Source organism: Thermobia domestica, chromosome 8 (assembly GCF_964235325.1).
Source record: "Thermobia domestica chromosome 8, izTheDome1.hap1.1, whole genome shotgun sequence".
In the NCBI taxonomy this organism is placed as follows: Eukaryota; Metazoa; Arthropoda; class Insecta; order Zygentoma; family Lepismatidae; genus Thermobia; species Thermobia domestica.
This window is the reverse complement of record NC_137461.1, coordinates 197,544,192-197,558,078: the sequence shown is the minus strand read 5'-3', so window position 1 is coordinate 197,558,078 and position 13,887 is coordinate 197,544,192. Positions and strand designations below refer to the sequence as shown.

The window sequence follows — 13,887 nt, the reverse complement described above, 5'->3', positions numbered from 1 at the left end:
CCGCGACTCCGTGATTGGGTATATCAGGAGTTTCCAATCTTTTAAATCTTACATCTCACTCCTTAAAACCTGCACAGACCTACTTTATGTCGCCAATATTTTTTTGTTTTAATAATAATAATAATAATAATAATAATTGTTATTAGGCAATAAAGACAAACATCTGTATCTGAGTAAAGGCACAAAGTAAGTTGGAAAGGTAGGCAGCTTTTATTTTCAAAACCCTTTTCCCCATGATAACTAATTGTGAGGAGCATAATGATGTGATAGGAAACAGACAGTGAGCGCTAAACATAAGCAGCTTCGAAAAGCCTCTTCTGCCAGAACTTAAGCGGTGGCGTGGATAAATGTATCTAAACATTATCAAAATCGACAGTTGACAAATTAATTGCACCTAACTATGCAGTAAGATTTTTGCTTCGCAAGGCGTGATCGAAGTAAATGTGGTCAAGAGGTCACATTCCGTTGTCAAAATACGGATATTAGCTAATATGAAACTTCCTTGAAAAACATTTCGACTGGCGTCTACGAGGTGCACGATTCCGAAGCGCAGTCTTCTTCGTCATATATGTTTTCATTATGTGGTCCAGTTGGCTTTATTCAACTTTGTATACAACCGCTACTACCCTTCCCACCAGATTCTGTTATTAATCTTCACCTCACTATTTAAACAATCTTAAAGCCTTAACAAAATATTATTTCAATGAAATAGACTGAAACAACGAAGTCCCAGACGTCTCCATTCACCACACGATCTCAACATCGAAGCGAAGAGAAAGCTGATCCACACCTCACCAATGCTAGTGAACAATTCGCAGCCAAAATCACGAGGAGAAAGCACGAAGACACAAGCAAAGTAGCCAAGTCCCTCGCGCTACGGGCTTGACCCCTTACCTTAATGCAAATGAATTGCTTTTGTATTCGCTCAATCTCTACAAGAATTACATTGCTTTCTCTAACAGAAAGAATTTCAAATGCAATCACAACAGTAATTTGATAATTACATCTATATTTATTATTATTATTATTATTATTATTATTATTATTATTATTATTATTATTTCATTTTTACTTTTCATTTTTTCCATACACGAGACGTAACAATTCTGTATCCGAATTCAATTGGTAACGGATCCTCGATTTGGTAATTCTCAAACCAAACAGGATGTAAATAAAAATTTTGACTCCATTGAAATTGAAAAACAGAAATAAAGAAAAATATAGTTTGAAGATAACAGACATATAGGTGCGTATGTAATAATCTAAGCTACAGTTTTTCATCGCTAAGGATCAAAGTCGTTGTAGTTTAAAAAAAACTTGAACTTTATAGATTTTTTAATTCATGCCAATGACAAAATGCTATTATTAATAATAATGAATACTTCTTGATAAATAGTGGTCTCCGTCTCAAGTCAAATATCGCCATCTCGGTCTCGAAATAATAGGTGTGGAATTAAAATTGGGAAATTATTATTACAGAACAGTCTGTGCTTCTTATTTTAACGTTCATTCTTGACTTAGAACTATCACGTGGTGTATCTCTTCATAGCTCATTTGCAAGCGCTAATGTTTTTCTTACGTGTGTTCCAGATTCAATTATCTCATCAGAGGGTATATCATAACTTTGATAAAACCCTAATACTCCTTAGGGTTTTAGGTTTCGCTCTTCCAGAAGTAGGTCTGGTACGTATAATACTAAATGGAATGAATCCCAATCAGTTGTTTAGAATGTTTAATAACTATATTCCTTCAACGCGTGAAGAATTACTACACATCGCTGAAAGGCATCTATTGTTTTTCAGAAACCAAATTAAATATTAATCGTCAAGTAGGACCTCTTCGTAACAAGTTGAATTTGGTTATGTCAGACCATCATAATCAGTCCATAAATAAAGTTAATGAACTTGCTAATGATAATTCTCAATTGGTAATACGAAATGATGAGTGTTTTCACAACATAAGATGGATCAAGTGAGAGATCAGGATCATAATAGGGCTAGGATTCTTTAAAGTAAACCTGATCCTCGAATATTTTTTTCAAAAAATATCATTTCAATCTATTCCAGCAGAAATGAAGAAGACAGTGGCTTCCTTTGTCGTCGGTCGAATTGATAATTATTTGAGGGATACTTTTATAGATGACAGTTCAAGTTTCAACATTATACATGTAAACTTGGTCAGACGCTGCGGTGTCGCAAAATATGTGCGAAGTACAGAAGAAATACATCATGATTCTGAGTTAGTGAAGATAATTTTTGTTCAGTAGAGCTTCATCCTAGTAGAACTTTGCCTGGCGCGATATTAATGTCCAATGGTTTTTAAAATATTTCTGGATATCATGACTAAGTCGAAGTTGGTTAGTGAAAATAATTATACTCTAACAGAACTTAATTCTAGTGGAACTTTGCCGGGTTCGCTTATAATGTCCACGAAAAAGTCAAACATTTTTGAATATTATGAACCCCAGTCGAACTTGTTTGGTGAAAATAATTATTCTGGGGTGTAATGTTCAATGTGTAATGTTCGAGTGTAATGGTGCGAGTGTAATGTTCAATGGTAAATCAACCACTTTTGCACTTCAAGAATCTCATCCGAGCTTGGGTAGTGAAGGTAATTATTGTTCAGCAGAATTCATATTAATGGATCTTTGCCTCGTGCCATTGGAATGTATGAAAACAAATAAACAATTTCTGCACATTATGAGGCAGAATTGAAACTGGGTAGTAAGGATAATTATTCTCCAGTAAATCTTCATTGTGAAGGAACTTTGAATCGTGCGAGTGTGAATAACATGAGTCTGTGTCGAACTTGGCGCTTGAGGATGGTTGTTCTTTGTGGTACTTCATTGTAAAGGAACTTTGACATAAACATTGCAATCCCAAGTGGGAATTTAATATTGATAATGGAAGAAAGGATGATAGTGGATGTGTTAGGGAGTCTGATCAAACTATAGTAACTGATTTCTTATTTTCGAATAAGGGTTCTCTTGCTTGTGAACATTGACATTCCGTTTATGGTGCTTGTTTAACGCCTAATAAAAATAACAAGACTATGATGCTAGTGACTGAAAATATGAACTCAAAGTAGAATAGGAAGCGTAAAAGAAATAGGAAAAGAAAGTACGTAGAGCTGGAGATTTAAAAAAATCTTAAGAATTAATTAAACCCTAAAGATTTAATTGATGCAAAATTGGATGAAGATATCAAGAATGGAAATAGTGCTTTTGCAGTGGATGCTAGCTTTTCCGAGGCATCAGATATAGATTTTGAAATGAAAATTTCCATAAATTGTTATTACGAAATAAAAAAATCTGCCAAACACAACTAATTCTGACTCAGTAATCAGTGATCAGTGTACTATATAGGTGAGAAGTCAGATAAAAACACAAATGGAAAACCAAGATAAATATTAGATTACTTGGCAATATAATGATCCTGAGATAAGGTCTTTCATTGATTCAATGCACAATAAGAATCAAGATGTTATATACAATAGAGCTGGGTGCATTAAGAATTTTGTTGCTCATTTAAAACAAAATAATCCTTTTAAAGATGAATTCTTAAATATTCCTAGAATTAGAGAAAAATTATTTCAAAATCAAATTCAAGCTTAAATTAATGAAGGAATTTTGTCAGAAGTCGACCATGCTAATTACGGGAGCAGCTGTTTTTTTTACTAAAAAATAAAAATAACACTTATAGAATTGTAGGTAATTACAATAAAAGCAAACAGCCTCATAGTTAATGATGTATACCCTTCGCCCAATCTTGAGGAATGTTTGAGGGGCCTGACAGATAAATTTCATTCAAAATTTTATTTACGCTGTGCGTAAAATCAAAATTATCTGCATGAGGACTCAAAGGACATTACTACAATTATCACCCACAAAGGCTGTTATGATTACACTGGTTTGGCATTTGGTATAAAACGGGTAATAATATATATAAGCAGGAGCAATGGCAATGGCTTGGTGACCTCACTATGGAGGGCGTGAACGTTTATTTTTACGATTTACTCATTTCCTCTGGTTGGATTGCACAGCATATGATTGTAGTTGAGAAAGTTTTGAAAATATTTCAGGAGTTTAATATAACGGTATCTCCAGATAAATTAAATTATTCCATCGAAAAATTATATTACGTCTAATTTATGTAACATAATTGAGGCTAATCAAATGGTTATCGCTCCAAGTAGAGTTTCCGGCATTAAGAACATTCCAGCACGACACGAACTATTGAAAATTCTGGATGTTTTAGTTATTACTCGAAATTTGGTTCAGATTTACAAGCGTTCATGGGTCTTTTAAGTGCCTTACGGTCTCCCAAGATTAAATATGTTTGGACAGAGAAAATCAGGTTATTCTGGAAAAGCTATAGAAATATTAATTGATAATATTGTATTAAAATTCGCAGTTTTAAATAAGCACTTCGATGTGCATGTTGATGGCATTGGAAAGACAGTAGCGGGGTGTATTTTGCACGAAAATCTGATTGGAGGCTCCAACATGTCGCCTATTATAGTAAGCAACACTCGGAAGCGGACAAGCACCGCAGTATTTGTGAAATTGAATTTATAAATTTAGGTAAAACTATTGCGAGATATCGACATTACTTAGTAAATGATCTCGATGATATGTCTGATAATAAACCTTTGTCATGGATTTTATATAACTCGAAAAGACTCTTAAAATACCTTGCTTGTGAGATCCTTTCACTAACTAATGATGTATTAATAAGTTGGCATACCATAACCCATTTACTAGATTGTGGTTTTCATAGTGGCCCGCATAAATGGCGAATTGCTCTCGGGCCCAATTACTAGCTTTCAAGTTTATTATTTTGATTACATCTGTTGTCACCGTGTCCTTCCCGATTACACGTGAACATAAATATACTTTTCAGCTTTAACACTTTTGCCATTATTTTCGTTCAAATTATTGCATTAGATATTACGCCTTCCTTTCTTTTTTCCGCTACTCCCACTTTTTGTTGACAGATTTCATCAGCTCCTGGTTCTTCTAAACTGAGACCTTCCTAATGGTATTTTTTGCAACTAACAAAGAGTTTTGCCATATAGTTGGCATTCCTTCTTATGACAGTAAAATTAGTTGCCCGAAATTGGCTAGAGATGGTAGGAGAGGGAAGGGATTGTGACGATTGTACGTGCATGAAAAAGATGAGTTTCATTTTAGTGAACACTTTCTAGCGAAGGTGCGGAAGGGAACCCAATGTAAGCTTCAAGTGTTTGTCACTCTGTAGATTCTGGGAATTCTGCTAATTTTAAGGATTATTATAGACTGTAGGAGAAGGGTTTGGTCATGGACTACATATGGCTAGAGGATTCAGTAACAGCATGGTATTTGATTCACAAATATTCAGAGGTCGGATGAAGAAAATTTGACTAGAAAATTAATAAATTGCTTCTGAAAATTCGTCTCTTTTCATACGATGCTGTGCTGCTTCTAACGAATAACAGTAATCCTGTAATATTTGCATCGTTTGAAAGGACTCTAATCCAATTTTCAACAAGAATATATATTTTAGCCCTAAGGATAGATAATAGATTTTTTGATCCTCTGTTGCTTGCAGGTTTGGCTGACTTTTCGCGTGTAATTTTCGTAAAAGATAGGCGTATATGGGTTTATTTTCACCCTGTTGTATTTGGTAAATTTCAGATTCTGCCTTGTAGGTGAGCAATTTGTGATGATTCAGTGTTTCCGGTTTATTTATTTATCTAATTGATTTTGAAATTTTTATTGAAGAACTAAGTCTAAATCCCTGAAGAACTAAGTTCTGTAAGTACATGAAAAGTAACATGAAGGGTCTTCGGTGATAAAAATGAACACTAGCAAATGCTCCATCGGATTATCTAAGTTTGAATGAATATGCTAAAAACTCTGTGTAATATCTGAAACACAATCGATCCTTTGAATTAGTCTCGTTCATGAACTGTAACACATAATAATGAAACGTCAACAAAAAAGAATCTGTTTACTTGCATAATTCCCATACCCAGGGATTTTGCCGAAAAACAAAATACAGAATGGCAACATATGAACAAGACGGAGATACCGTTTACGCCTTTTTTCTCAATAAAGGTAAGAAGATGCCATCATCAAAACAGGAACTGAAACTCCGTTAGTTTCACAGTATACTGAAAACAAATGAATTTGAAACGAAAAATCCAAAAGTACCTTTTTCCTTGCATTCCTTTTTACAGAAAATACTAACTAAGAAATCCAGTTTTTGTCTCGTACTGTTGGAGAGGGATGTTAGCAAGGGGTCTCCCTGATACACGCCTTTTAGGAGTACAACAGATTTTATGATCCATTCTCAAAATCTGTATTTCAGTTATAAAGTATTTTTATACGTCTTGTCAAAATAATCTTGTTCTATAGAACTTTGGATATTTCATATTGATACAGAAAAAGCGTACAAAAAATTGACTCAAAGAATGATTAAAGAGAGAGAGAGAAAGAGAGACAGAGAAATTACTTAAATTCAAGTGACATAAATATTGTTAGGAAACTGCTGCATCATGTTTTAATGCCAGAATAAATTTTAAATGAGAATATACAATTAACTGTTTTAACTTACGAGACGTTTCATCAATAGCAAATTATTACAAATGTGCATTTATTATAAACAATGATTATATATACCTATAAATGTTTAGCAATAAATATTACATTATAAGCACATCCTAGAAAGTGCATTTGGTGTCTATACGTAGACGAATTCCATATTTAAAAATAACCTGGTGCGTCACAATGTGCAACTTATGAGCAATTTTCGTACTTATAAGCACTTTCGAAATAAATTTTTTTGCGAACTTAAAATACAATACAATGAAAACACGGAAGCTTAAATACCAGAAACCGTATTCCAGAACCCTTTAAATTTGTTATAATTTTTTTTTCTACACATGTTGTCGGAAAGGAAAATCCTATAAAATTTAAACTAGTATGAAAGAAAAAGGAAATAAAGTTAAAACTATACGTTCCCCCATTGCATCGTTGATCCAACTGTATTTAGTGGAAGATTTGCCAAACACTCAAGGAAAAAGCAAACCACAATGCGCACAGCTGTAAGTTTGTTACACAACGTTGGTGGAAAGTACACATATATGTTTAAGTTTGAAGTTGATAATTATAAAACAAATACTGAACCTCATCTGAAATGATGTTAAACCTTTAATTTTTAAATGTTTTAAATCTCATTTTTCACAAATCGAAATTCGTGACTCTTAGCACAATCCCCTGACTTAATCTTTTTTTCTCAAATATTCTGACATTTCGCGGTTTCAAGTTTCGCCGTCACCCTGGATAAGATATCACATTTCCTATGTAAGATATTATTTTATTGCAAGTATTGCATAACAGCATGGGTTTTCTCTATTTAGATAATATCTATCTATATTTTACTACATATCTTCTAACAAATAAAGAAATCGAACTAGCGTTTGTTTAGTGCTCATTCACAAAATCAGATTAACAAATTTCAACCATTTTTACAAAAAAGTTAAGCCTTCGGCATGAAAAGTTTCAACATGTTAACTTATTTGTGTTAGACAAAAAAGAACACTGCAAGAGGGAATGCAGAATTCAGAAAGCTTCACCATGCCAAAATGGCTCGATCGATACGAACAACTATTTGAAAGTTATGAAAGGTTTCTATAATATATAGTCAAACATAGCAGAACAGTTTTGTCTAAAGACCTTCCTTGCCTGTAGCTTTTCTCCTGTGAAATACTGGTATACCTCTAATACAATTTATTGGAATTTGTAATCATTAATTATAATTAATGATTAATAATTAATAATTATTTATTTAGTTTCCAGTTTTCTACATATACTTATTGTACACTTTTAGAAAATCTTTGGCAGCGCCTGAAAGTGAATGAAAGTGACATACAAGTTAAGGCCAAAAGATTATAAATTTCTCCGTTTGTTGCATCCTCACGAATATTTTAGTTAGCAAAAGGAGATGATTCTTTCTCAGAATCTTCAGCAGAGTTCACATAGTTGAAAGTTCGCCATATAGCTTATCTTAGCCCTTTATAAGCTATACTGGCAATACGAGTTTTCCTCCTATTAACGTTTTCCTTACAGAAATTATGTCATTTATCTTCATGTTTTTATCTTTAACTGACACATTAAGGTTCGTAAACCTTCTTGGATTATTATTTTATCTCGACAGTACACAGATTTTCTATAGTCTCTCAAAGGCGAGCAGTCAGTGCTGGCAGTAACCAATGGGAACGTTCCGTGTTCGAATATCGACGTCAGGTATCCTGAAGCAAGATTTCGCATGGGCTTTCTTAATCTCGCCAGACAGACGAGTGTAATCTTCACTCTGAAGACAAAGATTGACAATCACTATGTTAAGTTCTTATTATCATTAAATTATATAAAGTTTGAAACAACTTTAACACAACTACGTGAATCGGGAACAGTCTCCTCATTTCAATCAATGTAATGTAACAGACACAAATTTTCTTCTCTTTCTGGTTGCTATCAGCCATCATATGACTCAAATTATACGAATGACTGTCTTGGCACATTGCACTGAGAAAACATACCAGCACGCTACAGGGAAGAAACGCATATACTTTCGTAGGGGGTCTAGCCATTGTTGAAAGCTGGCTTTGGTGCCATTTTCTCATTTCAATTCTTTTCTGGGACAATCCGAAGCTCCCGAGCATGACCTTGCGAGGGGACGGGTACTCAAGAAACCTACCTGTCTAGCTAGAAGATGAACCTTAGTCTGTTGCCAAATACAGCCCACGTATTTGAAAGCATTCAATTGGAGGAAAATAAATTTTTAATTAGTACACTCTAAAGTATTAATAATAATAAAGTTTAGATGAATTTTGAATTGTATAAAACAAAAAGTTTTTGTAACATTTTAGAAAGAATCATCTCATATTATTATATAGGAAACTTCTATGGCATTTCAGGTACTGGACACAGCTTTTAAGAAACAGAAAGCCAGATTTTTTAAAAATATATTTCAGCTTTCCATTTAATTAATTAATTGATTTTCCATCTAAGATATATAGGCAAACTGCAGGTGTTATAAAACCAAGGAGCGTTTTACGGAGTGTAGATTAACTCAGTATTTGTAGAATAGCCGAGTAACTAATTGCATATCTTTTCCATTTATTCAATGAATAAAACCACACATTTCCTTCATTTTTACCTTCTAACCTTGAACAATGCGAATGGAAATTGACGCTGGAAATACCAGAGTCTTGTGTGTAATTACTACGCGGTTAGGCAACAAACAAACTAATTATTATACAAAAACTTACAAAAACACGAAAGCATGTGTGATAAAAGCACGAATCAAATATAAACGCACTGGAAGTACTGTATACAAAACGAAAATAAGAGAATGTCTCACCTTCTAACATTACTATTACACCCTCACCCAAGGTCTGCTTGATTTCTTCCGACTGAAGTGCAGTTTCCAGTTGCTGCAGTTGTTCTTGAAAAATGGCATCTTCATTTTCCAATTCCACTGGAAGAGTAAGATTATTGCCACAATTAGAGTACTGTTCTACCGAACATAGTGCTTTAATATTGTACCTATGTATATGCTATAGCTACACACGAAAAACAGATATCACAAAATGTAGGTTATCTGTCTAGTTTGTGATAGAATAAAGAACAAGAATAAACTACTTTCCCAGCAGCTATTGCGTCGAGACTATTAATAGTATGATAATGGCTCCAACCTCGTTTCGTTTCTAATAAATCAGTGTTTCCAACTGTGCCAGACAAATTTCCCTATTATGTAATTAAGGTGGAAAATTACCGCTCAAAGTGGAGAACGAAAATAAAGGGAAGAGTGTCCTGGTTAATCGCGAATATCTTCCCTCAGATACACGAAACGAACATGCGAATAGTACCAAAAATGCTTCACTGTGAAGAGAATGAGATACGAAGAATGATCCGAAGAAAACTTGTTTCCATTCTCTAGCCGATTTACCAATTTTCCCCGGATAATACATTTTCAGTCAATTTTTATTCAATGAGCTTCAGCATAAAGACTACTCGTTGCAGGAACATGAATAGTATCTCATCTTCTTTGGAATGTATCCGTTTTTCAAACGGTACCACTCGCGTGTCCGTATCATGTACCTGAGGAGAGATAATTCCCAAAAAACGATTATTAAAAAACTAATCCCATATTCTTAAAGTTTGGGCCCCTCTGGGCGCTCCCTGTTTTAACGCTCGTATCTCAAAATGACCTAAAACATATGATATAATATTCGTAATATCTGTGCAAAATGTCAATCTCATAGCTTGAAAACTGAGAGCGGGAAGATTAATAGCCTAGATCGGAAGAGTTTCCCACTCCAGTCTGCATCATAAAATATAACATGATGTTGTATTAAAATTCCCTGACGGATTGCTTTTTATCCCAGGTTCATGAATGGCACCTCGTTCTCCTTGAAATGGATGACACTTTCCAACGATATCACTCTTATATCAGTATCCTGTATCTGAGGAGAGAAAAGTTCCCCCTTAGATGAATTTTGTAAGAAAAGAACTTTATTTTCCATGTTTGGGACTCTCTGGACCGTCCCTGTGTTAACGCTCGTATTTCAAAATCACCTAAAACATACTACTTTGTGTATGTAATAGAGTAGAACATTGTTACAGTCCATTCTTTTTCTTTCTTACACTTAGATATTTGGTATTTATATTGTGCCCTTACACAATTTTCCTTCGATATTTTGGCATTAAACAGCCTTGGTGTAAAAACTGGGCAAGTTAAAAAGTTTAACTGCATACAAACACTCAAATAAATTTAGGTGTTCTGAAATGCAGAAAAAATGTTAAATTCTGAGTGGAAAACGTATTGTGATTCAGTAACAAAAATAGTAAATAGTCGTAAGATGTAGATGCACTCATATCCATAATGAATGTCTTATATCTACAACTATCTTCTTGTAAGAATATAATTTGATAGTGATTTTGTAGGACTTTTAATAATGGTACTATGTGTACAATCGGGAAATGTATGTTTGTGGTAAATTACATAGGAAAGGAATTATAAATACGAAAATTGGAATGAGTAAAACAAAATGTTGCTAAATGGACAAGAAAGTTTTATTTCCGTTTTATTGTTCTCATTTACTTCTCTTTTGACGTGAAATTTGCCACATCCATGGCTTTGTTAATTATACACATACCAACATTATAAGAAATACCGGGCGAATTCGTTATCAATTTTTTTAATTGCTACACTATTTATTTGACAAGTATTTTCTATTGAAATTTCCTTCAATAGGAAACAATCATAAATCTTTAGAAGTTTGTTGTTAAATACTGTTACATAGATCCATCAATGCACTGAGCAAACAGACAAATAAATACAGAAACACTAATTGAAATACAAAATAATAAGCTACATAATGTAGATAAGTAGGAAAAACACGAATAGGATATTTGGTAGGAGGGAAGATAAACGGGCCCTCGGATTTTCGGTTCAAAATTGATCACAACGTCTTCCTTAGGTCCCAAATAGTGTTTCCCTAAAATTTCAGATCGCGGAAACTTTAGAAAGGTGCCCAAAATTACTATAGAATTTACCAGATGGACTGGGAAGTAGTGGTCTCAAACGGGTCGGGTCAGGTCAGCTCGGGTCGGCTCAGTCGCATCAGCTCGGGTCGGGTTATTCGAGTCGGGTTGTCGGATCGGGTCGGTCTTCAACCCTACCCGATCCGACCCGTTAAGAGCACTACTGGGAAGATAAACGGACCCTCGGATTTTTGGTTGAAAATTGATCACATCTTCCTTAGGTCCCAAATAGTTTTCCTTAAAATTTCAGACCGCGGAAGACCTAAGGAAGATGTGATCAATTTTGAACCGAAAATCCGAGGGCCCGTTTATCTTCCCTGCCCATATCTGGTAAATTTTATTGTAATTTTGGGCATTTCATAAAGTTTCCGCGGTCTAAAATTTTCGGGAAACTCTGTTTGGGACCCAAGGAAGACGTTGTGATGAATTTTGAACCGAAAATCCGAAGGCCCGTTTATCTTCCCTGGCCATTTCTGGTAAATTCTATAGTAATTTTGGGCATCTTTTTGAAGATTCCGCGGTCTAAAATTTTCAGGAAACACTGTTTTGGATCTAAGGAAGACGTTGTGATGAATTTTGAACCGAAAATCCGAAGGCCCATTTATCTTTCCTGCCCATATCTGGTAAATTCTATACAAATTTTGGGCATCTTTTTGAAGTTTCCGCGGTCTAAAATTTTCAGGAAACACTGCTTTGGATCTAAGGAAAACGACGTGTTCAATTTTGAACCGAAAATCCGAGGGCCCGTTTATCTTCCCTGCCCATATCCGGTCAATTCTATAGTAATTTTGGGCACCTTTTTGAAGTTTCCGCGGTCTGAAATTTTCAGGAAACACTATTTGGGACCTAAGGAAGACGTTGTGATTAATTTTGAACGGAAAATCGGAGGGCCCGTTTATCTTCCCTGCCCATATATGGTAAATTCTATAGTAATTTTGTGCACCTTTTTGAAGTTTCCGCGGTCTGAAATTTTCAGGAAACACTATTTGGGACCTAAGGAAGACGTTGTGATCAATTTTGAACCGAAAATCCGAGGGCCCGTTTATCTTCCCTCCTACCGGATATTTTGCATATACACAGAAAAAACTGAAAACAATAATAGATATTTAGTATACTGAGTGAATTTGAAAATATAGAGGGTATTCTCCTATATACACAGAAAATACACGAAACAATAACAGAAAAGCATATGAAAGCCGGAAAACGAAACAATAACAGGAAATACAGGAAACAATAATGTCAAAATACATATGATGATCTCTACAATTGCACTTTAATACTTCATTTTATATTAATATTCTTTTAACAATAACAACAATGAAATTTAAACCTGATTTCTAAGGAGCAAACGGACTTTACTAATATGCGTTATTGTGATAAGCTTTGCAACAACATTTTCAAACTTTCACCGGGATTACAGACAAAAGATCTCCTCCAGTTCCTTACCAGAGGGTAGCGTTCCCAAAAGTGATGCAACGTTCCCTCTTTGTACTGCCATACTGTTGGGTTATAATAGAAAAGAGGCTGCTGTAGCGTCTCCTGATGATAAATAAATGCAATGACCAACTTCTTTTATAAAATTAAGACCTTCGGGGCCCCATGAACCACCCGATTCGATAGCCATAGCGACAAAATGATATTTGTCGAGTAAATTGCTATACTTCCTTCGCTTTTCTGTTTTCCGGCGAGCAGCCACGTTGCCAGCTTGTGCTGAGGAAGAATGTAGATTTGAAGGGGCGAAGGTGTCGGAACAAGCAAAATCCCATAGAAGTGCTTTTCCTTTCTTCCACGGTATTAGGGTCATACTATCTGGCCTCTTGCCGTCTGCACGACTGCATCCCAACGGTTCACATATAGAAGGAACGCCTGCTGAAATTAGTGCCCTCATGATAATGTCGTTGATACTGGAGTGGCGTGAATGTCCGCCCGCACTATTGGCACAGGAGAGTCCATGAAGGCCCTTCTTGTCTACGACACTTCTATAGGCAGGACATCTGTGTTGCTCGCAAACATCTGCTCCCAAACGCAGTGCACTGGCAATTCGAAAACTGTCATTGGGAAGATGCAATCCTAAAGAAGGTTACTGGATAGCATGGAGCCTAGCACCTGGTTCTGGAGATGACGTAACTAGGAGTCTGGCCTTATCTTCTGGGTTATCGGATGACTGAAGCAGAGCTGAAAAGTGATGATTTATAAGAGGATCGTCCCAAGAGAATTGTAGTCATCTCTTATCAAGATCAGGGGGATCTGATCCCACTATAGATGACCACTTAGCAATGTTATCGTTCACATCCGAA

General features: G+C 35.1%; 1 protein-coding gene across 2 annotated transcripts in view; it reads right to left on the bottom strand.

Moving 5' to 3' along the window:
- Window positions 1-13,887, bottom strand: part of LOC145691914 (uncharacterized) — a 183,657-nt gene that overhangs the window by 106,701 nt on the left and 63,069 nt on the right. For both annotated transcript variants that reach the window (XM_081767221.1, XM_081767220.1), the window contains exon 4: window positions 9,405-9,521. In XM_081767221.1, the coding sequence (XP_081623347.1) occupies window positions 9,405-9,521 (117 nt within the window). The remainder of the gene's footprint in view (window positions 1-9,404; window positions 9,522-13,887) is intronic.